Raw genomic sequence first — 25,649 nt, forward strand, 5'->3', positions numbered from 1 at the left:
CTCTGTGATCCCACCAATTGGGACCAGTCTGCCGTCGGTTTTGGATCACATTTTATCTTTTCATCTGATTGATTTACAACAGTTGATGCTGCAGCTCAGTGGGCTGTGTTTTTTTTTTTAAGCTCAAAAATGTCCCCAGCCTTCTGGTGCTTTGCTCTGTACTTTGCACCCAGAACCCCGGCAGATATTTCGGGCTGAACTCTTTGTTCTCACGGACAGGCCTCACACATCAAAGGAACAGATAAAGGATCAGTGAGCCTAGTTCGGCTTCGACCTGCCACCTGCTAAATTGAAATGTCAAACGCACCTTAGTGGATCAGGTTGATATGACAACCCGTGGCGGCGACACATCTGAAACAATGTACGGGAGGGTCTCCTGGTACAGACGGCAGCAAAAATCACATGACAACAACACAAATGGAACGCTGGCAGGGATCGTTTTGTTTAAAGCTCAGAAGATTTCACCTCTTCATTAAGCATTGATACTTGAGTATTTGCTTGTATTCATTTTTTATTGGTCTCTACATTTCAGAGCTGCTGTTTTATGTTTTCATGTTTATCTGAGTCAGGGATAAACAGGAAGTTTGGGGGGGGTCATATGGCAGAGTTAAGGGTCACCGTGGCAACACGATTTCAGGGATTTCTGCAAGGTAATTTGACACTTGGTCTTGGGTGTGAAATGATTTAATTTCGGAGGTCAAATCAGTTCCAAACCACAGATAATCCAGAAAGATCACACCAAATGTGGAACGCTGGTGAGTTTTTGTTTTTGTTCTATTTTAAAGGGAAAGGGGAAATGAATGATACACAGAGGGACGCCACTAAAGTATCCAACTCATTTTTTACTACATGGAAGTTTTACAAGGTCGTTTGGAGAGTCGCGTTCACACAACAGCTGCATACAGATGCGTTCCCTTGTTCTACAAGTCATGGAGCCGAGAGTCTTTAAGCGATCATTATTACCATACAAATAGACAGATCTATTTAACAACCCCCGTTTTATCGCATAACACTTATTCTTTAGTGTTGCTCCTTGAATTGGAGCGAAATGCGCACACCCCCCCCCCCCCCAACCGTTTTTTTTTTTGCCGAGAAAAACGTCTCTGGGTTGATAAAGGCTCAGAGCAATAGAAGAAGCAAAGCTGACATCTTCTTAAGAGATGATAGGAGAGCCAAATCAAATAGGATGGAGCAGTCACTCTTTTCACAGATAGGTAGCTCATTTCTGGTGGCTGAGAGTTTGCATCCCTTGTGGCGCTCTGCCTGGGAAAGATAGCTCACTTGGACTCCATTCATTATTTCATTCCCTGCCTCCTCTTTTCACATCTTTGCCACTTCTTTTTTTCTGTTTTTTCCCCCCTCCCAGCTCTAATGAATCACCTATTTTTCTCCAGCCGTGATGGCGATCTTGGAATTTAGATTTGGAGACAAAATGTTTAATCGCAAGTGTTTTTCATTTGTAAAGAAGGGGGCAAAAAAAATCAATTATTTCCATTAGACAATGGTGAATGAAATGAAAGGAAGTGGAGGCTTGTGAAACAAAGGCTCCACGGTGGCCCAAGATAAGTGTCTTTCAGTGTCAGTGGTCTCCTGAGGTACGATGTGTCGTTTGGTTTTTACTAAGCAAACATTTGGGGTTGGAATTTTGTAATTGAATGGCACAGGTTTGCCATTCCAGAGCTTTGTCATTGTGCAAATAAAACCTAAATCAATCACCATAAAGATTCAAAGGAGCTGTCTCCTGAATATGGTGTGTGGGGGGTGTTCTGCTTGGTCTGACATCCCTTAAAGTTGCGGCACCTTTGCTGAGCACTTCCTGAAGAGCGCGCCGCTATCGTCTCCTGCACATTCTCTGCAAATCCCTTTGAAACGCATTTGTAGAAATGAACCTCTCCTTGCAAAGGTCTTATTGAAAGGCGGAATTACACCAAAGATAAAAACATTATCTGCAGCGGAAGAAATGACAATGCGTGTCACAAAATTGGGAAGATGGCCGCAACAATGAATATTAAGTGAATGTAAGACTGCCTCCTAAATTGAAAATGTATAAGTGTGCATCCTGAGGGGGCTTGGTTTCCAAATTGCTAATTACTGCTTCTGAATGGCTGCTGCTTCTGATATGTTTGCTTATGAGAGGCTGCTACTTAACGGAGCAATGGCTCAACTTTTTTTCTTTTTTTTAATATACCCACACTCTTTGCTCGGGGCTCTCTCCGGACTTCCCTGCAGGCCTGAACAATGGCGGACCCGGGAGCCTTGCTTCCCCACAGGCCCTTCTGAGAGCAGGCCGGGGGCTGAGTACTGAGGGAGCCGCTCGGCATGCTGAAATATGGAGGCGACAGATAAGGTGGCAGCGGCACAGTGAGGCCCTCTCCCATGGGCCCAAGGGGAAATTTACAGTTATTAAGAGGGAGATGAGAGAGATTAAACGGCTTTTGTACTCGTTTTCACAGACTTTTTAAATACTATTTGGGCCGGCTTCGTCTAGGAGATGAAAGAAGTGGTAAATGACTTTTTTTTTGCCTCATTCAGAAAGACACCAAGAGAGAATTCTTCATTACTAAGAGCTGTCACACATTATAAAACACTTATTAAAGCGCTATTGTCTTTTCTTGTGTGTTGGTAATAGAATTAATGTAATCTATAACAAATCAGACGTGTCATTTTTTATAAATTCACTTTGCTACATCTCCCACGATTTATCAAGGGTACGCAAACTTTTTTATGTTAATTTCAAATAAACATCAGTTTAACTTGTTTTTTTCATGCTCTCATGATCAATTTTGTAACCTTTGTTTTTAATTGGTTCTAGCAATTTTCAGAACAACCTGAATGGCCGATGCCAGTGCCTGCACAGGGGGCATTAATGTGTGAAACGTCTGATAAATAAGGAGCTGCACATCCATTTAAAATCTTAAATAAGTAACAAAATCTTAAAATCAAAAACTGACTGTGAAGACAGTGGTATCTTTTAAATTCATTTTAAGGCAGATTTCTGTTCACCAGGAAGTTCAGTCTGGGCAAAAACAACGACTCTAGTCGCATTAGTAACAAGACACAGGAAATTGAAGCCCAACCCGGATTTGTTATCTGTCAAACAGATGAACAGTGGTTGAAAGGTGTCTTTACATGTGTATTTTATAGATTTGCAGATCATTACTAAAGAATGGTAAAAGATGCTATAGTACGTTACGTGGAAATGAAGACAAATGGAAAAAGGGTCTTACATTAGCATCTTTAATTAATCATCAGACCGCTTTGAGTGATGGTGAAACTTGATTTGTGGATGTACATCATATTATTTGGGGTTCACATTTGATGCCTATTTTAGGTTTTGAGTTTAAACACATCTCTTTTTATCTTTACCTTTTCTTTAGTTTAAGGTTCATCCGTTCACCCTGTTCTTGCTGAGGCTGTGATCACGTGAGATGTTTGTCATGTTATCAGTCTGAAGCTTTTTAAATATCTCAGTGCCTAACTCTGTTTTCTTACAATTGCACAATTTTTTTTTTAAATTAACTTCTCAGAACAGCCCTTAAACCTGTTTTAATTTATATACCCACAAAATTGCAAACACACTTTGTTTTGATTGTCTTTACAATGAGAATGATATCCTTTCTCTCAATCAATCAATCAATAAATAAAGTGGATGCACTCAAAGCTCACAGTTGGTGGGAAGGATTGAATCATTTTGATCCCAGTAAAATATGGGCATTGAAATGTAATCAGCTCTAAATCAGCTCTAAAGAGCCAGCCAACAAAGGAAGAGACAAAGTAATTGTGACATTAGTCGTCACATAACGTCGCTAAAATAACGGCTCCCGTTTTAGTTTATAGAGACCCGCTATTTTCAGATAAGGGGAGAAACCACTGAAACAAATAGGTGCACAAAATTATTCATTCGTTGATTAAGAGAGACGGACGGAATAAAAATCCGCGAACTTATACAACATATTCACATCTAGAATGCCGTTAATTTCTGAGGTTTTTCGTGTAACCTAATATTTTGGTCACGAGCTGCGGTGTTGTTGTGGGCGGATCCCTGCCGTCGTCACAGACAGACGGAAGCTTTTGATTGGCTGGGCCCCAGAGCGGAAGTGCTTCTGACGTCTCAGCTGTGAGGAAAACAAAACAACTGCGACTGGTGAGTGCTCAAACTCGTCTCTTCTCTCTTGTGACCAGTATCTGACACGACCATAGTGTTCAAAATCATAATGGTGCCTAACTACGCGTTTCGCCGTTAGTTTTAATTTTGTGTTGGTTGTGTTTGGGATGATTCCGAGCAGCTGAGCTCACGTGTGTACTGTTATGTAACATGGAGCAGACAGCTCTGCCCCCTGCTATTGTTCACCTGTGCTGATGCTCTGCAGCGTCGAAAGCTCTCTCCTTACCTGTACTGACGATATTCTAGATGGTTTTTTTTTGCCTCTTTTAATGTTACATCGATCCGCTTAGCTGACTTTTAATATCGCTGCAATTCAATTTGACGTGCCATGTTTTGATAATATTCCGATATTATACTCCTTTGTCCACTCATTGTTTACCACAGTAAAACGTTCTCTATTGATGTTTAATAAAATCAAAGATTGTAATATTGTCTCCTTAATAGGGACGTTGTAAGCATGCCATGCAGGGTTCCTTATCATATAGCTTCCTTCTGGGTAAGGACGATATTAGCTCCGTTCCAGAAATTGATCTATTCGTTTGTCTGATGTTGCAGATGGGGTTCACCTCCTTTTAAAGGTCTCTGTTGCATTCAAGTGTTCATTAGGTTTACAACAAATCAGCCAACCAACCATAAAAATTAGTGTTTGTTTTTTTAAAAAAAAAATCAAATTAAAACCTTTAGCTTTGAAAGCACACCAAATATGCTTTGGAGGCTTATCAATTTGACAAGAATATAATGTTTATTGCTTACTGTAATTGGAAATATGAACTCTTTTGGATCTTGATCTTCAGAAACATGATGGATGAGCTGGTGCAAGACCTGGTCTCTGCCCTGGAGCAGACTTCAGAGCAAAGTAAGTTGGGAGAGCTGTGGGAGGAAATGGTCCTGAGTCCTCTACGGCAGCGTCGACAGATTCGCCGTCGCAGAGGCCAACGGCGCTACCGTGAGTCCTCCCTCTTCCCCTTGAAGCACAGGTGTTGCTGGATTGAGGCCTCAGAGTCAAGCCTGGATGAGATGAAAGAATATAGGAAAACCTCTTCCTCAACCATCGCTGCCGCCGTGGCGACCTGCAGTGACTCTGATGATACAGTATCAAACAACCGGTGGCATCAACTCATGAGACACCCTGCAGGGACCAGGCAGCCATCTTGGCCTGAGTCTGAATCCTTAACTGAGAACAACTCTGGACGACAGCTGAGGAGACGGAGGAAGGTCAAACGGATGATCTCTGATGTCACCGTTAGGTTGCAGCCTAAGGTAAAGGTTCCCAATGTAGACGGGAAACGAAGACATGGGTCCTCACACCTGCAACATCTGTCAGGAGTAAAGAAAAGGTCAGTCTCCTGGGTGGGAGCAGAACGGCAGAGTGAAGGCGCCCGGCTGATGGGAAAAGAGTGCTGGAAGAGGAAGGAGCACAGAGATGGTGCTGATGAGAACATGTCAGAGGGGTAGGTAATGTTTTCTGTGTTGGTCAAACCTAAACTTTATTAATTACACAGTGTTTCTCCAGGAAGGTGTTGCAAGAAATTTAGTTTTAAGCTTCAGTAATAAAAAATTACAAAAAAGAACTGAATCCAGCCACACACAAACTTTTTCTTAAAGTGGATTAAACCATTATTCTATTTTTTTTACCTGTGAAAACCAACCACAAATTTCAGAGTGACATCAAAATGATCCATACACCTTCTCTCAATCATTTCTATAGTATTGAGTTACATTAAAAATGAATGCCTGAGTCTCCTCATCCTCATCTCCCATAGCTAAAATGATCACCAGGGAAGGATCTTTGATAGTTATGCCTCCAGGCACCGGCTAGCTCATTAATTCTTTTTTGAGGAATATTGTCACCAATAAATAACTGATTTGGTATGGTATTGATTTGTTCTGAAATCGTTCTTGTGTTGCGTCGGTGTAATTAAAGCTGGTGCTGTCCCAGTGTCCCAAACTCAACCCACTTGTGTGCATCTTTATTCAGCAAAGCTAAATATGGCCTGAAGCTGACAACCATTCTATTTTTGAAGGGAATTAAAAGTTATTCCTCAGTTAACATTCTATAGGTCGGAAAAACTAAATAAATATGGTCATTTTAAAAAGAAATATAAGATTGATGTTCGGTTTGGTATGTGATGCATAAAAAAGCCATGCACAGAATGATTGTGGCATGATTTGTTGCTATTTGTACACCCTGTTATACATGTTGCATCAGCTGTGGGGGGGGACATAAAACTCATTTTCAACTTAAACTAAGAAACACCATAATACTTGTAACTACTGCCCACGTGCACAGCTCCGTACGGCTGGATCTCCTTTTCATGCTTGACACACTTGAAAACCTTAAGTGACCCTGGAAGTCCAACTACCAATATAATAACTTTGAATAGTCCTCCTTTCAATATCCTCCCATTTTCTAGGAGGAAAAAGTGATTTGAGGTAGCTCTAATGGGACAGATGGAAGGCTTTACATCTTCAGGTTTAATTTGTGCTGACCTTCCTACCCCCTGCGTGGTACTTGTTTTTCTTACTTTATGGAAAAATCAATAGCTGTTCTGACAGAAAACAGCTCCGGAGAAGAAATAAATGGGATCGGCGTTGGCACGCTGTCAATCATTTCTCACTTACACGACTGCGACGCTCTTGATTGCTGCTCAGTAGACTGTCGCGTCGCTTCCAGGGCTGAGCAATCTAATGGTTAATCCATGATGGGGCAACGGCTAAAAACAAATGGCAGCGGTGGTACAACAGCGGTATTTTCTCTTCGCGTGTGTACAGTCCATTTGATGTCAGGCGCAGAAGCGGCCTGATCTCTTTGGTGTTTATCAAACAGACCGTTTTCGACTCTCCTCAAGGTCAATCTCATGCGCACGCTGAGTGGAACTTCGCCTTCAGCCACCCGTGCGCGAGCCGAGCAGATGTTGGCAGCTCCGGTTGGGCCCCACATCCTTGATTAGACCTGGCCCAGCCTGCTGGCACTGCAGCCACCTGGCGCTCAGGCCGGCCCAGCATGTGGCCCTCACCTGCATGTAGACGTGGTTGTGAGCTCAGCCTTGGCCCCCCCAGCTGCGCGCAGCTACCGCTGATGTTGATTTTAGCTGTGCCACCAGACAAACAAAGCCGTCATGTGTGCCTTTCTCACACGTGGGCATCATTGTGCTGTAATTTATGTTTTGAAAACTCCATGAGCGTTTTTTTTTTTTTTGGGGGGGGGGGGGGGGGTGTCATTTGCCAAAGTTAATTTTCATAAATCTCTGAGACTAATCCAATTACTGCAGCTCAGGGATGGAGGGATAACCTTATAATCAGACACCCATGGAAGAGGGCATGGATTTGGGGTGAGGCGACTTGTTTGAAGAGCCCATGGATCCATTGTTGTCGCCGCTCCACCCCCCCAACGCCACCCGTCTATTCCTTTTCTTTATTCTGCAGAATGAGCCTGGGCTCAATAAATGGCGGCTAGCCTGTAATCTCTGTGCAAACTGATCTGCCTCTCTCAGGAGTTGAGGATTATATCCTAATGATTAGTGCTCATCTGGATACTGTGTTTTGCTTCACCTCTTTGGCTTGCGCGAAGACAATAAGGCCATGTGGGAAGTTCAGCTCTAAAATCCTGGAATGCAGCTTTTGCCCTTGCCTTTGTCTCACCATGGACATATTAGCTAATTAAGACAGTTTTATAGCACTTAATCCACATTAGAATATCATCTTTTTGACTCCTGGGTTGGTACTGCAACTGCGTGTGAGTCAAAGTTTCCCCCAACTTTACTCGGCAAAGGTCATTACTGAACAAAGAGGAGGTGTTTTTCTTTTCAGACCCAAGAAAAATAGAGTAGAGACTCAATTATTCATGCCATTAATTAGGTAGTACTTAATAGAAACGGTCCCACATCAGCCCTGCACTGCTTCAAGTGACAAAGCATCGCATCCTTAATATAGATAAATACTTAATAGGTGCCTCTAATGTTTATAGCTCTTTTTCAAACTGAGAATAAAAGGTCCAACGTTGCTTCTAATTAGAATCCACCTATAGTCCGGTGGTTCAGAATGTGCTTCTTAATGCTAATTGTGAGCAATCCGTCCAGAAAAATGATTGGTCAGTTTAGGTTTTTAACGGTGAACTGTTGTTTACACTTGATACCAACTGATGAGTACAGAGGTGTTCCAGGCTGGGGGGGGGGGGGGGGGGGCTGTCCAGCCTGCTCTGCCCAGCCAGATCTCCAGGATTCCCCTGGAGAGACCCGCATCTGCTTCTCTAGACTGTGAGGAGAGATGATGCAGGGCCATCTGGCCAGGAGGGTGTGCGGGCTGGATGGACGTTTTTCTGATCCTGTCATCCCTGGCAGTCCTCCGCAATATGGTAAAGCACTGTATCAGCACATGTGTGACCCCCCCCAGCTCTCTCCTGTGAACAAGGTCAGCCGTGATAAATCTGAAGAAATACTGCAAGGCGGTGGAGGCTATTAGGCTCTCCTTGGCGTTTATGTCATTAACAAGTGCCCAGAGAGGCAGAATCAACAGTGTGCCGCTGACTTTGGGATGTTTCATGTATCCTGGCCAAAAACTAGTTGGTCAACAGAGACAGAAATATGTGGAGTTGATTATTATTGAGGCTATATTGGAATGACCTGGCTCAATATTACAGCAGTTTATTTTTCAGATATTTAGATTTTTTTATGATTATTAATGGTACTCCTTGAGTTTATCTCCTCTTGTTAATGCATTCCTGGTGGAAACTTTCCCAGAATGGCTCTTTTATTAAGAGTATGTTCCGCTTCTGGTATCATCCCAGCATCTCCATCACGCTCTGCCCTGACCTTTGGGTGTCTGGAGGAGCCAGCTGAGGTGTGAGAAAGGCAAGAAAAGGCCAGGGAGGTTTGGGGTACGTCAAGTGGGGAGGGGAGGGGGGTGCAGTGGGGTTGCCTGAGGGCGCAGAGAGATCAGCGACGGAGTATTCGGCAGCGGGCAGCCGACGCAGCAGATGTTGGCCAGTTGTTTTGTGGAAGCTGCACGTCTGCCGGTTGCTCTGCGCGGGGGGCACACCCGGGGGGGCGGGAGGAATGTGTTTCGCTCTCCTGTCATCCTCCACAACGCAGGCCAGATTAGATTGGAGCTGACAGCGGAGGATATTCAATTAGATTGTGCATGTCACTCAGTGGCTTCGATCAGAGCCCGCGCTCGCGTCTTTGTGTTTCCTGTTGCAGAGAGAGAGAAAGCAGCGCGCTCTGTCTCTGTGTCATTTCCATTTATGTCTCTGGATTTCTTCATCGTATGTATCACAGACCATTACATGTTAAATATCGACTGGGCCGCATCAACGTCTAATGCACATCGTTCACCTTTCGGACGCCCCAACATTGACTCGCCCCAATCGGCCCATCAGGGATTCAGATGCCAAATAAAAATTCCTGAATTCCTTCTTCATCCGTACAAGCAGGTCAACGGTGACCACTCGTTTTATAGCTTTCTTCTCATTTTTTTCCTCCAGGGAAACCAGCAGCACATGCAGCAGTGACCCCGGCCTGTTCACCAACGATGAGGGCAGACAAGGTATTTGAAGCCTGAACAATAAGCCATTCGATTTTCAGTATTTTGAGCCCAAAGATGAAGCATTCACGTCAGATTGAAGGTGAGCAGTCGGGATCAGGCAACGCTGAGCTCCACTGTGAGGGAACGGGGATGCAAAGGGGAGGTTTCGTTACAATGGACTGGTTGCTGGGCACCCAGGCGACTCTAATAAGACGTTGTCATGTCGTGTTAATGAGCGCTGGAGCCTTTGCTAATCTCATTAGTTGTGGTGGGGCCAGGCGGCCTCTGATTTAACAGTTGTCACTACACCTTGACTGTGAGAGCCATGGTTCCTGCGCGCTCTCTGCTGACTGACAGGTCTGATGAGAGCTTCATGTCAGGGGACAGGAGAGGGGCTGCATATCTGTTAGAGATCTACGTACATTGAGGCCTGTCAAGTAACAACGGATTTACACTGTTGTGTAATCTGCCGTTTTGATATGCCTGCTATCGTATTACCTGTTTAGGTGACGATGAACAGAGCGACTGGTTCTTTGAGGGGGACTGTGGAGTCGGGACAGCCGTCAATGGGCTCCTGTCGAGCTGGGACTCTGACAAACAGCTTTCCCTTGATGGGAACTGTCCCTCGCCCACCTTCCTGCTGCCGCCACGGCCTTCTCACAGAGGTAGCCGCTACCTGCACATCCGTTAGTCGTAATCTAACCAGGCGCACTGATGATGATGATGATGATGATGGTGATGATGATGTTGTTGCAGCGTTTAGGCATCATTCGCGCCTGAGACGAGCTCCTGGTTCTGCAGCCTGCTGCATCAGGAAGGACAGGAGGCAACTTCCCAGAAAGGTTAAAGGGCGCTGCTATCCTCCTAAAGATGAAGCAGCGATACACACTTTGTGCAATCTCTTTCTTTTAACCGTGTTTCCTCCCTTGTGGTTTGCAGCGCAGCAGCGTGTCAGTGTTTGTGGAGAGACAGAGGTCCTTCTGCCATGATCCATGCCAGAGATGGTAAACTAGACTCTTTTCAGTGTGGAATTAATGACTTGAATTTACATTTCTCTACCCTCTTGCAGCATTTGGCGGCCTTCTGTTGCAAAGCGGGATTTAAACCAGGTAGCTTTACTGTCCTTTTCTGCCTCCTTTGCTTAGATGTCATGTCGCACAGTATATAACAATAACTGTCAATTCTTTCTCCAGTTGAAGCCTTTGTGCCGATTCCCAGTGTGTCCTATCGACACGGTGTCAGAGAACGCCCATCTCAGATGTTCCCCTGCGGTCATTAGAAACAGGTAATCTTATTTTAACTTTCTTTTAAGGAAACAGCCCTCCATGCTTTTAACCAAAGATCAATACAGTGATGGATGAGTTGATCATTGTGAGTAATTCTAATTCTTTTTGATCAGGCGTGCAATCAAAATTATCATTATTTTCTTTTTCGATTCTACTTTTTTAAAATTGTTTAAATACATTATGTTTACATGAATTAAAATACCAAGTAAAATCTTATTGTAATGATGTTTCTGACATCATTTTTATTGTATTTGGTCAAATAAGTGTAATATTTATGATATTACATTAATTAAAATTCCAGTGTTTTCATGCCACCAAGTAGTAATGGAAAGTACTGTGTTTGTCCTCTGTGGGCCACCATAGAAGCAGCTGAACATGGCTAAATCCATGCAGAATGAATGAGTTTGATGTTTTTTTTCTGCCCATAAAAGTCAGTCAACATTGTTTAGCTTCTTTATTAGCTGTGGACTTGAGATCTTAAACCAGTGTTAATTGAAATCCTCGTCTGACAGAATGAGCTGATACCAAGAATAGACGACTGCAGTAAGACTCCGTCGCACTTTAATTCAGTAGTTTTCAAGGTCAATGTTCCTAAACTGAAAAAAAATCCCAAGTTTGTGTCGTTACGGTGCCGATTCGAATCCCTGCATTTCTGGGACTGTGCAAAAACATTAAAAAAAAAAGATCCAAAAGGTGTTTGTGAAGGCGTCACTTGCTCCCAGCCATCCCTGGAAGTGTTGGATCTGCACGGGGACCGTGGAGAAGTCGTTCAAGACTCCTCATTGTATTGTTTCCACTCTGCCTATTTATGGCGCATTCTTAATTTTGTTTCACATGCGCTCTTTTTCGCCGCTCTCTCGGGTTATTTCACAGAGCGCTCCAGCGCTCCTTGATGAGGGGCAAAAACACAACTGCTATGAAAAGCCCCCGACTTCTTAGGGCTTTCTTTCTAACTGGCCCTTTCTTCTCCACCTGAAAGGTTCCTTCAGATTCCAGTTTGAGGCATTGTGAATACTAATTTCGCTCTATTAAAAAGCCCTCATATCCCTGCCATGCTCTCATTTGAATGGCAGGCTCAGGGGAGACCTCTTAATTCCTTTATAGCAGGATTCAAGACCCTTCACTTCAAAAAGTATAAATCATACTCCCAAATGAATGAGGGTTGGGTGTGGGGGGGGGTTGACGAGGGGGAGCTTCTGATGTGTCCCGTCGGACGGCACGAGCTGAATCTCCCCGAGCAGCTCGAATCCTCTCTGCAGCGCGATGGCTGTTCCATCCTCACGGCCCAGCCCGGCACCCGTTTACCTCCCCCAAAACCACAAATATTGAATATTTGCGAATGTTTTGCAAGGAATGCCGCGATCGTTCGCATCAGGAATATCTCTGCCCCTGCTCTGGTGGCGCTCCGTCCTCTCATCCGGAGCGCGGCCGAGCGTTCTTCGCCGTGAGCGCCGTTTAAGCATTAATCTCGTGCCTCAGCCGGGTTGAAATGATACTGTATTAATGAAAGCCGTCATCTCCTGTTTGTGGCAACAGTCAGAGATTTGACGCTAAGTGATGTAGGCCACGCTGTTTATCCTCCTCCCGGCGTGGGAATAGGCGCGGTGCTTGGTGGGATTTGGCCGTAACGGCGGGGGGGGGGGGGGGCGCGTTAAAATGCATCACTGTCTCCCACCTGAGCCAAGCAGCAGCGGCTTTCATCCATCGACTTATTTATTTCTAAATGACACTCGTGCTGCGAGATAAATCACAGTCTTGGGCCACCACCCCACCCAGTTTTTATTTTAATTGTGAGATCTTGGTGTCAGCAGTTAGTATATTGGTGTGAGTGGCCTATTGATTATTGATTTGGAGCTATCGATTATGCTCCCTGGAGAGCCTAATCCTTTCTGATTCATTTGAATACCTCTATTAATCTTGAGATCCTGCTCCCACCTGAAGCGTGTGTATACTAATGAAAATAGATGGCCATTTTGTAGCCGCAGCTCTTCCCTCCACTTTTGATTTATTATTTTTAATTGATATATTTGCTTTTGGGCGCCTGCTCCAAAATTACAATTGACCCTGTGTCAGTGTTGTTTTCACTTTGCCCTGAGGTGCAGCGCGTCTGAAAGCGTCTCATGTGACCTGGAAAAAAATCCATCTTGGAGTCTTTTTCTTTGTGTCCGGGTGTCTTTGACGGCATTTACTTCTTGCTTCTTGCCATCTTCATCGCGTAAATGTAACTTTTTTCCCCCCGTTTGTTGCCTGTGAGTCCTTTTTTGTGTTCTTGTCACAGTTTTTTTTTTTTTACACACAAAAACAACTGGACAACATCTGTTCAAACCAAACCAAGTCACAGCTGTGATATAATAAAGGCAGCAAAGTGGCTGTTTTTACAACTCGTCTCAGTTTTGCAGACGTGCTTCTGAAGGAGCCTTCGGCTTGTGCTGCCAGATGAATGCTGGTGTTTTGCCTCGGTTAATGAGCCAGCTGATAGTTTTCTCATGTTTGATTAGCGTCGCGCTGAGTGTCTCCGTGGGTTCTTTGGCGACAGGGGAGGGCTCGCACCTACTGGGCTGTGTGTGTGTGTGTGTGTGGGGGGGGGGGGGTGCTGGGGTGCTCCGGCCTCTGCGTAATGAACGGAGGTGGAGGGCCGGACCTCTGCACATTAAGACCAAATGCATGGGGGCATTACGTTAATACTGCAGTCATGCCTCGTGAAATAATGTGACGTTTAAGCGCGGATCGATTTTGGAATTAAAAAGTTAGTTTGCAAAGATTTACTGTGGGAAGTTCAATGCCTGAGCTCTTTATCAGCGGCGCAAATGGCTGGTTATGTGCTGTCCGACAGAGCTACGATTGAGGGATCGATAGGTGCGTGATTTACTAACTGGAGTACAGGTAATCAATAAGTATAAAAGTAAATGAAATATGCATTACTGGGATTTTATTAGAGAGGAGTAGCAGGGAGAGAATAACGGTCAGGCCATTTATTTTTATATCTATTGATTATACAACATAGAGACTTCACTTAAAGCGTGCTCTGTGTAGCTTGCAACACCCCGCGCTGGCACACTCCCTCACGTGATTTATGGCTGTTGAGGTCGGGGGAACGTGCTGCCTGTTTAAAGCCCACCCTGATTGGAGCATGTACCTGTTATTGTGGTTGCTCCGCGCGGCCTGTAGTTCAAAAAGAGCCCCCGTCTGAATGCCAGGAACATATTTTACTGGTTCTTTTTATTGACATTTATTAGCACACTGTGTTGCTTTAGCATACAGCTTAGTTGGATAGAAAAAGAAAATCGTACTGGAATTTTCTTACATTATAAAGCCCCCCTCCCCACCCAGAACATAAATACGTGCTGAGCAGAGCACATCAACCCGAGTGATGGAGTGGACCTTGACCTTAACGTTACATCTTACGGCATGACTATTGAGCCGGTGCTGGGGGGGGGGGGGGGTTTCCTATTTCAGGAGTTCTGACATGTGACATAAGAGCAGGTGTAATTTTTTATGGAAACCTTGCAACCACTCAGGCACGAGCACTCCTCCTCGTAAAATATTCCCCCTCTCTGTTAATGATGAAAAATTGGGATAACAATAATTTAGGAAAGCAAATGAAGGGGTCTGTGTGCACGTTGTGGACGAGGGCCGCGTCACCACGCCGTGCATAATCATTTTACTGCCTTCCCACCAGGGCGGCTGATGTCATTCCGGAGCTGTTGTGCACAGGAGACTCCAGGAGGAGGAGGAGGGGGGGGGATCCAGAGGGTGCGTCCGTCCCCACATCAGGTGACTCCCTGCACACACAACCGGGAACCTCGTAATTCCTCACTCACGAGATGGACTGCGATGAAATTTTGTACGGGCACTGCATAAAGTCAGGCAATCTTATTAATCCAAGATGGCTGGAATTAAAATGCAGAGAGGTCCAGTTAGAGAAAGTGTATTGCGTCTGCGTCCTGTGATTGTGTGATTCATATGAAGCAGTTTCTTTTCTGTGCCCTTGGTTGAGATTTGATCAAGAAAGTTTGATTTATGACATGTTATGGTCTGTGGTGCGGGAGGCACAGACCACTGGCTTTGCTCTGCTGCTGGTGGAGCCTATATGCAGATTTCCAGTTCTGTGTAGCTCGGTTGCCTCACTCAGGATGGTTTACAATCTGTGCAATAACTCTGTGACTTTCATGGGCTGCCGGGGCAATAAAACCTGCAATTCTGTTGTTTTCCTGTGTAAAATAGAAATTCAATTTATTTTTATTTCTACCTAAAAATGTACAACTTTAGAGACGGAGTTGTTCTTCTAACAGCAGATGATGTCACGTGTCCCCCCCCCCCCCCACCGCCCCCCCCACCACAAAAACCTCCAGAATACTCCTGCTGTAATTTCTTTTTTTGATGGCCAACGTCTCCTGTTAGTCAGCCTCTGGTTCTCAGCGACTCTCTGAAAACAAGATTTAGCACAGACGTCTATTTTAATTTCAGTCTGTGCCACCTTTGTGTTTGCAGCTTATTTTAAAAACATGCTATCAGGCAGTTGTGAATTCAAAAAGGCTATATTTTTTTCAAAATTCTGATATATTAGCTTATTATTAGCTCTTATTATTTTAAAATCCCAGAATGCAAGATGTGTGTCTGGCGCTGATGCTTAAACCTGTTGGTTGTGACGGTCCGAGTGAAGGCAGAGGAGAGATGTGAAGTTCATTATCGGGCAGGTGGGCTCTGAGCCTCGGCCCTTGTGCCTGTTTGGACCTGCAGAGCTGCCTTTGTTCATTAGAGTCACGGCTCGGGGCCGCGCGTGTTTGCCTGGATTGAAATCTGAATTGGTTTGTCCACCTTCTCTTCTGCTCCTTTTCTCCCAGCCTCGCCGCGGCCGTATGTCATTTAAATAACAAATGCCGGAGGTCCCCTGATTTACTGAGGGGTTCGGGCCTCTGATGTATATTAATATTGCCGCACGGGACGCCGTTCCAGGGTCCATCACTCATTTGGATAAAAGAGGTGGAATTTGAAAACAGCCAGTGCTTTACTTGGATACAGATTGCATCCATTTATTGCTCTGAGTTATGGAACAGCCACTAACTCTGTCCTTCACCTCCTCAACCACTTCCCATAAAAGTAAAAAAGGATTCACCCCTGGCCCGTAAGGTCCCTTCATATCCAACGCGCAGGCATCCTTCAGTTTCCCAACAGTTCCTGTGCTCTGTTGTTAAAGGTACCAACAACAATAAGGCAGCTGATTCCTTTCTAAATGACGAATGACCTTAAAATAATTGCAAGCAATAGTTGACATGCTACTGTATGGAATTGAAACCATCACTTTTTATTAAAATGACCCTGAGAGGAATGTGCCAGATGGGCACATCTCAGCCCCGTTCTTTCTTCCCCTGCTTTTGGAATCCAGTGCCCCCTGTCCTCAGTGATTTATCATGCATCCCGGGCCGTCCAATGTCAGTTTCTGCTGCTGCGACTGCTCTGTATAAATCTTTACCTTGGCAGCCTGCTGCACCGCGTCTCAGTAATCTCACCAGCGCCACGAGATACACATTCCCCCTGACAAGCTTTCGCCCGCTCCGTGGACAAATCCTGGTTGCGGTACCTCTCCTGCGCGAATGCAGGCAGAGACAAAATCCGATGCTTTGATTTGTCAAGTGTTGACGTGTTTTGGTAAACATCCTCTTTGCCTGGAAGGACTGTTTGCTGCATTTAGCGAGGGGAGAATGGAGAAGGCTCGCCGCGGCGTGGTTATCGAACACGACAGCCCAGCGTTTGTTTGAGTTGGCGAGAGGAAGTGGGCCGTTCCGTGAGTTACAGGTTGATTTGAAACTCTGTAATCAGGAGTGAAAATGGTCTGTGACTCGAGGTGTCTTCCACGGCTCCGTCGGGAATTACTCAGGCGGTACCCAGCTGTTGCTTTGTCTTCTATCTTTACCCTTTTAACACTTCAGCAGCAGTGCTGGAGCAGAAAAAGAACAACAACTTATCAAGCTAGGTTTCTGTTTGGATTAGACGGCCGCTCCGTTTCGCAACCTCAAATTGCCCATTTTCTACTTTTCACACCACCCAGCAATCGAAGTCACCCAACAAACTCTCAGCTGATGTACAGCGTTCTCATGCTCTCAGGAATGAATTAAAAAAAACAGAATTGCAACTTTCAATTTCACGGATTTGTCTGTCAAATATTGATAATTATCGTCTGCAGTGAGTTAATTACTGTGTTGGATGATTGAAAATGAAAATAAATGCATTCTCCACAAATGTACGGGAGTGATTTATAAGGCAAAGAGGAATCGGTGGAAAGATCCTGATGGATTTAATAGGCTCAGCTGGTCTCACACACAGAATAATTAATAATTCCACTTTCACCCCTCCCCCCTGCTGGGTTTTATACTGCCCATCTTTCTTGCCTTCACAAAGGGTTGAAGATAATAACCCGAGACTTTAACCATTTGATGTTAAAGTCTGCACCATTTGAAGAAAGCCAACCTCTTCGGGACTGTGAATATTTGTAAATGCTGAAAGTAGGATACCCGTGTCCAGACGGCGCCACTCCTCTTACCCTCCCCCCCCCAACCCCAACCCCCTAGTCTTCACGTGTCTCCTTGCTTGAGCAAGACGGCTGCGTGACAGATCACCTGCGTCGGAGGGCCTCCGTGTTCCTGCCCGGCGGTCCGGCCCCCTCTCATTAATGCCCAGGCTGGTGCGAGGGCCGTGTGGCAGCACAAGACAAATAACGCCACCACTCAGCCATCACTTCTGCTGACAGAAATGCAGCCCACCGCACTATTTCGCCCTCTCTGGCTCCACTCTGCACCCTGCACGCGTCCTTCAGGACCCCCTCCTCCCCCACCGCGCCCCTCACCTGCACCTGCCTCTGCTGCTCCACCAAACTTCCTGGGTTTTGGGGGTTTTTTTTGCAGTCACTTAAGGCGGATTTTATCGCTTTAGCCCAGGTTGTTACAACATGAATGAATCCACCATTGAAACATCCTTAGCAATCAGGTGCTTCTTGATGCGCACCCACCCCCCAGGGGGGTGTGCTCGGAAACATTTGAATGTTCTTTTTATGTAGCTGTCGAAATAATGCTGCCTGTGAGCGTCTGTGTGCATTAGAGGGAGGAGGAGCGCGAGCAGGAGAGACAAACACAAAAGCTAATCATTAAAGAGCTATTCAGCCCTGTTCATTTAAGTGTGAGAATCAGCAGACCCATTACTGTCAATGTGTAATTAGCTGATTAATAAACAGGCGCGGGGGGGGCTCCTGGAAGGGGGGTGGGGGTGGGGTGGGGGGGGCTCCTGGAAGGCCTGTCATGATTGTTTTTAGAGTATCACATGAGAGCTTATTAAGATGGTAATATAGTTCTATTCAACCTCCCATTATCACCCACAATAAATACATGTACCATAATTCTGCCATTGATGGAATATCTGTCTGTTTTACTATCGACCTTCATGTAAAAGCAGCCGTTTGTACATTTGAATCAAACAGACCTCTTCCCTTTGAAATCATTTTGTCTTGTAGACATCAGAGCTGGTAACAGCTACAGTCACATCCTCTTTTCCTGCTAAAGAGAGGCACCTTGTTTTCCTTTTCTTGGTTTGCTTCCTTCCGCTGCTTCTGGATTTCTCCCCTGAAATATTGCTAATTAGCTTAGCTGAAACACTGGATAGGTCATGTTATCCTGTCTCTGCCTACAGACATCAAAGAAACACTCTCCTGTTTGGTTATTGTGATGTATGCTTGTGTACTTGATGAGGAGCACCAGCAGACATCATCCTGGGATGGGGTTAGGTGAGGCCCTGGGTGCACGTGTCCAATTTGGTTGCACGTGCAACTTCTTCTTCTCCATTGGATGTGTAACACCAGAACTGGTCTTAGCTCAGGAGGATGAAGGGTAACTTAAATCTGGTGGATGCTTCAATCAGGTTACATTTTCTTAATGTCAACGAGTAGAGGCTTGAAGTTTATCTTTGAGTTTAATTTACACTTTTTCAATATTGAAAGATGCCCCATACTCCTAACTTGTGAGTTATTAATGATCTTCCGTGATCTTGCATTGGCCCTATGTTATAAAGTATGTATGTTACGAAGTCGTCGCAACTACATTACCCACAATTCCAGAGGACTTCAGTCTGGAATTCCGGCTCCACCAGCCAGAGCTGTCTGTGTAACATGCTGGCGTGATGGATTTACCTGTGAAAAGTCACAAGCTTGAACAGATTTACCATATAAATAGTGAATTTAAGCCCAAGCTCATTTGTAGATATATTTGCAGTGACAATGAGCCTCTTTATTAGCTCCAAAACCAACACCTGCTGAACATGACTTTTTCATTGCTTTCTACACCCTGGCAGACCATCCATCACTGGTATATTCTGCCTGGCAACAAGTTGCGTAATCCTGTCTGTCGTTAACCTGAAGGACACAACATCCATAATATCTAGAAAGCGATGTTAAAATGTGGATTCAGACCGAAGCCAAAAGTCCAGTGACGCAACACGTCGGCTTGCATTTCTCGACATGACAAACATCCGCCGTGCTCCACGCTATGACATCAAACCGGCGCTTCTCATTTCACCTCTAAACTCTTCTGATGCTTTTATTCGCTCTGCCAAGGAGAGCTTGTGTTTTGGTTCCGTTTGTCAGCAGGATTACAAAGAAAACTCTTGGCCTGCATGACATCAACTGGGACTGGTGGCAACCTGCCAGTCGGGGCTTTAAACTGTAGCCAAATATCTTCCACATAAAGCTGCAGAATTACATTTATTACTACATTTAAAGGCAGTTTTGACATTATTTGAACCATTGAGAGGAATGTAATGATACAAGAGGTGGCGTTTGGTTTGGAATTTGGTCTGTGACCTTGAGCGGGGGTAGAGGTGAGGCTCCGGTATCCCCGGCGGATGGTAACACCCCCCCCCCCCCCCCCGAAACGAAACGCCCCCTGTGATTTCTGGGTATCTGTCAGATGTGCAAACCCCAGAATTTTGATCCATGCCTTTGCCTGCGCTTAACCTGCCTGTTTGGGCTGAACCTCAGCAACAGTTAGTCATCATTCCCTCAAGAAAAATTAATCAATTATCTTGCCCGGCGGATCAGTTTGGGGAAGAAGTCATCTGGAAAGAGGCACAGGCAGATATAATGGGAGCGAGCAAAAGCACATGCCAGTGAATGCTGTAATGCCTAATCCTCCGAGACAGCCCAGAGCCACAATGTCACTTCTAGTTCCCCTGTCCTCTGCTCTGGGACCACCTTACAAATGCCTTGTGTGACCGCTGCTAACTTTTTTCCCTCTTGTTTCTTTTTTGTTTTTTGGAATGGAAGGGGGGGGTGGGATTTATTTATCAAGCACTGGGAGCGTCGCTGTGGTAGAGGTCCTCCGTCTGCTGGAGGGATTGGCGTTGGTTCTCCTGCTGAAGCTTCTGGCTCTGTCTCACTTTACAGGTGTGAAAAACCAAGAGGAGCATTTGTAGGAACCAACTGCAGCCGGAAGGTTGTGAAAACCAGAGAGCATAAATAAAAAACGTACAGTTTTTCTTCCACACCACAAGTGAAGGGAGGGAAGTTAAAGCAAAGGAGCAGCACAGATTGGCCCTTTAATAACCATGTCCACAAGTCAGATGGGGCCAAATTGGATTTGGCTCACTTGACCAAAACCTCATTAATATTTAACCTATTAGAACAGGATTGCCTCAAAGTTTTATTTTAATATACCTAAAACAGTGAGCGAACCAGCAGCCGTGGACTCAATTAATTTTTTTTTCTTTATCTCAGAGTCCGTCCATTGAAACAGTCAAGAAAATGTGATTTATGTGGGTGTCTTTTACTGTTTGCTGTCTGTGTTGTGTTGCATGTTCAGAATATGATATTCTCTCTCTCTCTCTCTCTCTCTCTCTCTCTCTCTCTCTCTCTCTCTCTTTCTCTCTCTCTCTCTCTCTCTCTCTCTCTGTACAGCCACCAACCCATTTCAGAGAAATCAGAAGAGAGCAAAGACTCCAGGAACCAGATCCAGTGCAAGCCTGGAGGCTGTTGGACTCAGCCCACCAGGGTCACAGTCCCCTGCTTCTGCTCAGACGGACAGTCTCTCTTTCCTCTAGGGGGCGCAGTGAGCACGATGAGCGAAACACATAAAAAGGTCTCCTGACCGAAAACTTGCACTTGTATTGCGTTTGAAAGAAAATATGTATGAAACCATGTAAATCTTGTAAATTGGGATCACATTTGGATTTTTTTTCCCCCCAGTCTCATTTCAATGTCAGGGAAGGAGGGCACGCGGGGACAGAAATTAGGATGTTACTTTTTTCTTTTAGTGACGGATCCATGAGGTTAAAAATAGACATAAGATGGAGGGCTCAGAAAAAGAAAAGGGGCCATTCCCTCGCTACACAACACAAGCAAGTCGTTTACCTCAACAAATGGTAAAAAGGGTCTTTCATTAATATAATATTTGCAGTTAGTTTTAGTTGTTTCAGCCATCCCTGGTGATTAAACATATTTAAATTACAGCCGTACAACCAAACAACCATTTAAACGCTACTGAGAATTGTGGAAAACACAAAACTCGCCGTTATGCCTCAAATCAGCATTAATGCTACTGGATCCAGTCTTTCAACGCAGCACATTAAACGTGACAAATGTTAATGCAATCAAGCCTTGTTAAGCCCTCCACCATCAAGGGTGAAAACGGCTTGGAGAGGCCCCCTCGTTCCATCAAGCATCCGCAGTTCCTCCTGTTTTCACACAGTCTCAGGGCCACCTGCTACCACACAATCCAGCAATTATGACCAGTCAAGTAGCACGGCATTTGTCTGAGGGAACAGGGGGAGAACTGTCAGGTGAGGCTGGATGGCTGGTGGGTTTGAGGTGTGGGGGGGTTCTCCTCTGCTTAATGGCACTAGCGCCTAGGCTCTGTGGGAGGTGGGAGGGCATCAGAATGTTTAGCCACCACATGCTGCTCCAGCGTTCAAAGCGGCTACCAACGCTAGAGAGCCACACAAAGTACAGGCTGCCTATTAGCATGGATTTGAAAACGCTACAGTTTGTACAAAGGTGCTTATTAGCACAACACAGAGGGAATGTAGCTGGGGTCCTCGGAGGGCCGCCTCCCCTTCTCCTCGGCTTACCTTCCATATTCAAAATGGCCTCACATGTTTGCCACTTCAAGGCCGGCTGGAGATGCGCATTCTTCAGCGGCGGCGGATTAGTTCCAAGGGTTGTGCGGAGGGGACGTGCCGGCTCTCTAGAATAGCAGAACCGTGCACCGGCTTCTCGTGCACCCCTGGGGGTATAAATTAATCTGTCTCCCTCAGAGTCAGATGCATTAAAAGATCAATGGCGGCAAACAGGGAGATCAGACGCAACACTTCTTGCCTTGCTGGTAAACAAGCAGTATTTTCAGAAAAACGCATGTCGCTTGCATTACATCACCCCCCCCCCCCCATCTCAGAAATGTATTTTACTCTGAATGTTGGCATGAAGTGTAACAGCAGTGTGAGTTTGGCATGAAGAATATAATACCCTTAACTGAGATCCTAAATCACCCCCAGGAACAGGTATGCACTTCCAGTAATGATCACAAGATCCCTTTTTAGTAAAATGAATTGAATATTCAGGACAATATGCATGTCTTTCCAGACACTAAAAGCCATATTTAAGAGAAGAGTCGCATTTAGTTGAATGAGATTTGCCAATTAATGTGAGTTATGTGTCTGCCATAATCCATAGGAGGAGGCTTTATGTGATCATGTTGGCCGAGGATGACATTTATAAATGCTGTGTGTGCACACCCGTCTAAATGGATGCCTCACACAGGACATCCTACCACAGGAATCAGTCAAAGTGTGGAGACAGGAAAGGGGCCCTCCCCCGCCTGCGCCCTGTCCACCGCTGCAGCCTGTCCTGTTGGACTGTAATCAGAGAGCAGAAGCCTCTGTCCACCGCTTTTTATTTCAAATTTCTGTTCTCAAGTGCTCCTCCCTGCAACCGCCGCATCCGCTGGCGCGTGCTGACGGGACGGGGTGACGCTTCAGGTCAGTTACAGGTCCCCCTAGTAACGGGAGGGGGAAGACCTCACCTGACTCTATGGTAATTAGCAGTTACCATAACGACATCTCCAGACCGCACGCCCAGAGATGATTTTCCGATGGCCAGGAAGCAGAGGAATGGCTTCCGTGCCGCCAGTCAATTGCCCTGTTACCGTTAAGGAATCCGGTAGGCCGGTACCACTCATATTTCATCCCAGGTAAAGATTACCTGTCAGACCCATGGGAGATGTATTGATCTGTTTTCCTTTTTCCGCCAGCAATCACCTGACAAAGGCACCTAGGAAGCGAGTGAATGAGTGATGTCTGATGTGTCTGCGCCACTGTAGTGGCTTCCACTGTCCGCAGATTGGTGCTGGGAGGGGGTCCGTGGTGAGGAAAAGGCAGAGATAATGCAGTCTTAAAGTCTGTTTGAACCTCATGCATGCATGCGGGGCAGCCCCTTTCCCCCCCTCCGAGGTCACAGGTCAGTGGAGAATTTGCTTTATTTTATTTATTTTCTCAGCGGCGGCTCCTCTCTCGTCGGTTGCGTTTGTTCTTGCTGTGTAGGCTGCACGTATGGGGGGGGGGGGGGGGGGGGGGGCATGCAGAACAGGCACTTTGGTTCCTGCTGACAAATGCCTGTTGTGAGTCAAGGTAGTTCAACTCACTTTCAGCTCCACGAGTGATCCGGTTTGATCCAGGCGGGTGGCTCTCGGTGCCGGCGGACCTGCGTGCGCGCTCAGGGCAGTGACTAAACACAGTGTACATTATCACAGTTACGCGGCAGCTAATTCTGCATATTTGCCCGGTTCAAGTCGAATCTTATCAGTCATTATGCAATGCCTTTGAGTTAGTTGCGCTTTAGAAAATGTGTTGTATTTATGATGTGATATTGGTCCTTTAATTGAAGATTTGGGTCTTAGAACATTAGATACACGATGATAGAGTAGATCCAATATGTCTATTTAATTTTAGATGTGTTTTTTTAATTCCACTTTGAAGGATTTAAATATATCTCCCTGTTATCAGGGTTCTTAGGCAGCTGTAGCCTCATTTGATATGTCATATAAATTGCATCTTATCTTCTAGGCTGTTATCTTCATATTTAATGGCAGTGCCGGCATGCCTAATTGATTTGCAAATGATCGGATCAGGATTAGGCCTTCCTTAGAAAACAGGCACGATGTGTGGTCTCAGCAGCTCTGTCACGTTCTGTCAAAGTAACCACCTTTGAGTGTCGCCATTCAACGATTCCTTCCATCCTTAGCATTTATGAAAAGTACCGCGGTGTGTATTTGTTGGAAAAACTGTGTCAAATAAATCAGCAAAACCTAAATCAACGACTCACATTTGCATCTTTCTCACTGATCTGACACGAGACGGGCCGGAGTCAGGTATCAGTACCTTGAATACTGTATATCAGCCTAAAAGAAACTGTCAGGCTCAGACATGATGTCAGACAATTAATCATGTAGCAAAATACTACATTCTTTACATGTTACCATGGTGATCAATTGAGCCCAAAGATCCAAAGACTGAGCCCTGATATGACAAGAACATCCAGGAAGAAGCTGCTGGGATGACAAAAGCTCCAACTGATTCGAGGGTGGGTCCGTGGATACAAACGATCCCTTGGCTGATGGAGATTATCGGCGGATGCCCCCGCTGTTAATCTCGCGGCGTGATGGCGAAGACGGCGGCGGTCGCGCTGCCACGTGTTGAGTGCGGCAGCAATTCTCTACGCTCACCAGTGGTCCATGGTTACAAATCACATCATCAGCTGTCTGAGCATCCGCAGCCGCCCTCCTCCCCGCCAGATTGATGGCGAAATGGGGGGGAAATCAATGGCTTCCTCTCCTTCTCCACAGAAAGAGCCCCTCTGTCTTGTTTTCTGGTTTGAGCCGTCCTCTCGCTCCGCTGTGGGAAATTGAAAGCCGAGTGTGAACAAGCCGACCGACGCAAACGGTCCGAACGTCGGTTCCAATCTGCCCCCTTTGCCCCCGTCGAGGTTACTGGTGCGGCCTTGAGCAAACACTTTGAAGATCACAGCGGTCAGGTTGGGTTTCTGCTCGACGCTAGTTAGCTTTCGAACGGACTCACCGGTTCCCGTGTAGGTGACCCCCCACCCCCTCGCCGTGAGTAACGGCATTCTCCCCGCCACCATCCTTATCGCGGCCCTGGCGCGGCGAAATGAGCCAGGATCACTAAGTATTTCACTCTGACACATATTCCCCGCGCCTAATGGGAAATTCAAATATCACATATCAGCCGAATGCAATATTCACTTAGCGGGAGATAAGTCTGTGCCGCACGTGTCTCGTGTGTCCGGGTCAGAATAGACGCAGCTCAGTCTCTGACACCAGATCTGACTGGGAAACTGCATAAAAGGTGCGTGAGGCTGGTTCTGCTCTGTGTTGGCGGGCGCACGTGCGTGTGTGTTTGAGTGTGTGTACGTGTGTGTTTGAGGGGGAGCAGATTCCGGGGCATCTGTACTTGTCCCGCCGCTCCTCCTGTGTCTTCGCACCGGCGCCATCTCTTTTCATTTCCGCTGGCATTCTAATCAGAGCATTACGAGCTTCAGCGGGTGAAGTACGCTGAAAGTTGTGCTTCCTGACAGCCAATAAAAACTGTATAATCTCCCTGATTCAAGTGGCCCATTTAGAAAAAAA

At 45.7% G+C, this 25,649-nt stretch overlaps 1 protein-coding gene across 7 annotated transcripts; it reads left to right on the plus strand.

The window, feature by feature from the left end:
* Window positions 1–4,091: 4,091 nt before the first annotated feature.
* LOC101066698 (G patch domain-containing protein 2-like) lies at window positions 4,092–24,316 on the plus strand. 7 transcript variants are annotated; one of them, XM_011616882.2, is made up of 10 exons: window positions 4,092–4,144; window positions 4,960–5,616; window positions 9,648–9,709; window positions 10,195–10,353; window positions 10,445–10,530; window positions 10,628–10,692; window positions 10,758–10,797; window positions 10,870–10,973; window positions 14,654–14,748; window positions 20,912–24,316. In XM_011616882.2, the coding sequence occupies exons 2-10, from the start codon at window positions 4,964–4,966 to the stop codon at window positions 21,052–21,054; spliced, it is 1,407 nt and encodes a 468-aa protein (XP_011615184.1). In that variant the 5' UTR covers window positions 4,092–4,144; window positions 4,960–4,963; the 3' UTR covers window positions 21,055–24,316. The 7 variants fall into 7 exon arrangements, 6 of the variants coding, with proteins under 6 accessions (XP_011615184.1, XP_029688197.1, XP_011615179.1 ...); XM_029832337.1 differs by lacking the exon at window positions 4,092–4,144 and adding an exon at window positions 4,162–4,661; XR_003887400.1 differs by lacking the exon at window positions 4,092–4,144 and having other exon boundaries at window positions 4,695–5,616; window positions 20,912–23,167; window positions 23,259–24,316.
* Window positions 24,317–25,649: the final 1,333 nt, after the last annotated feature.

Source organism: Takifugu rubripes, chromosome 2 (genome assembly GCF_901000725.2).
Source record: "Takifugu rubripes chromosome 2, fTakRub1.2, whole genome shotgun sequence".
NCBI lineage: Eukaryota > Metazoa > Chordata > Actinopteri > Tetraodontiformes > Tetraodontidae > Takifugu > Takifugu rubripes.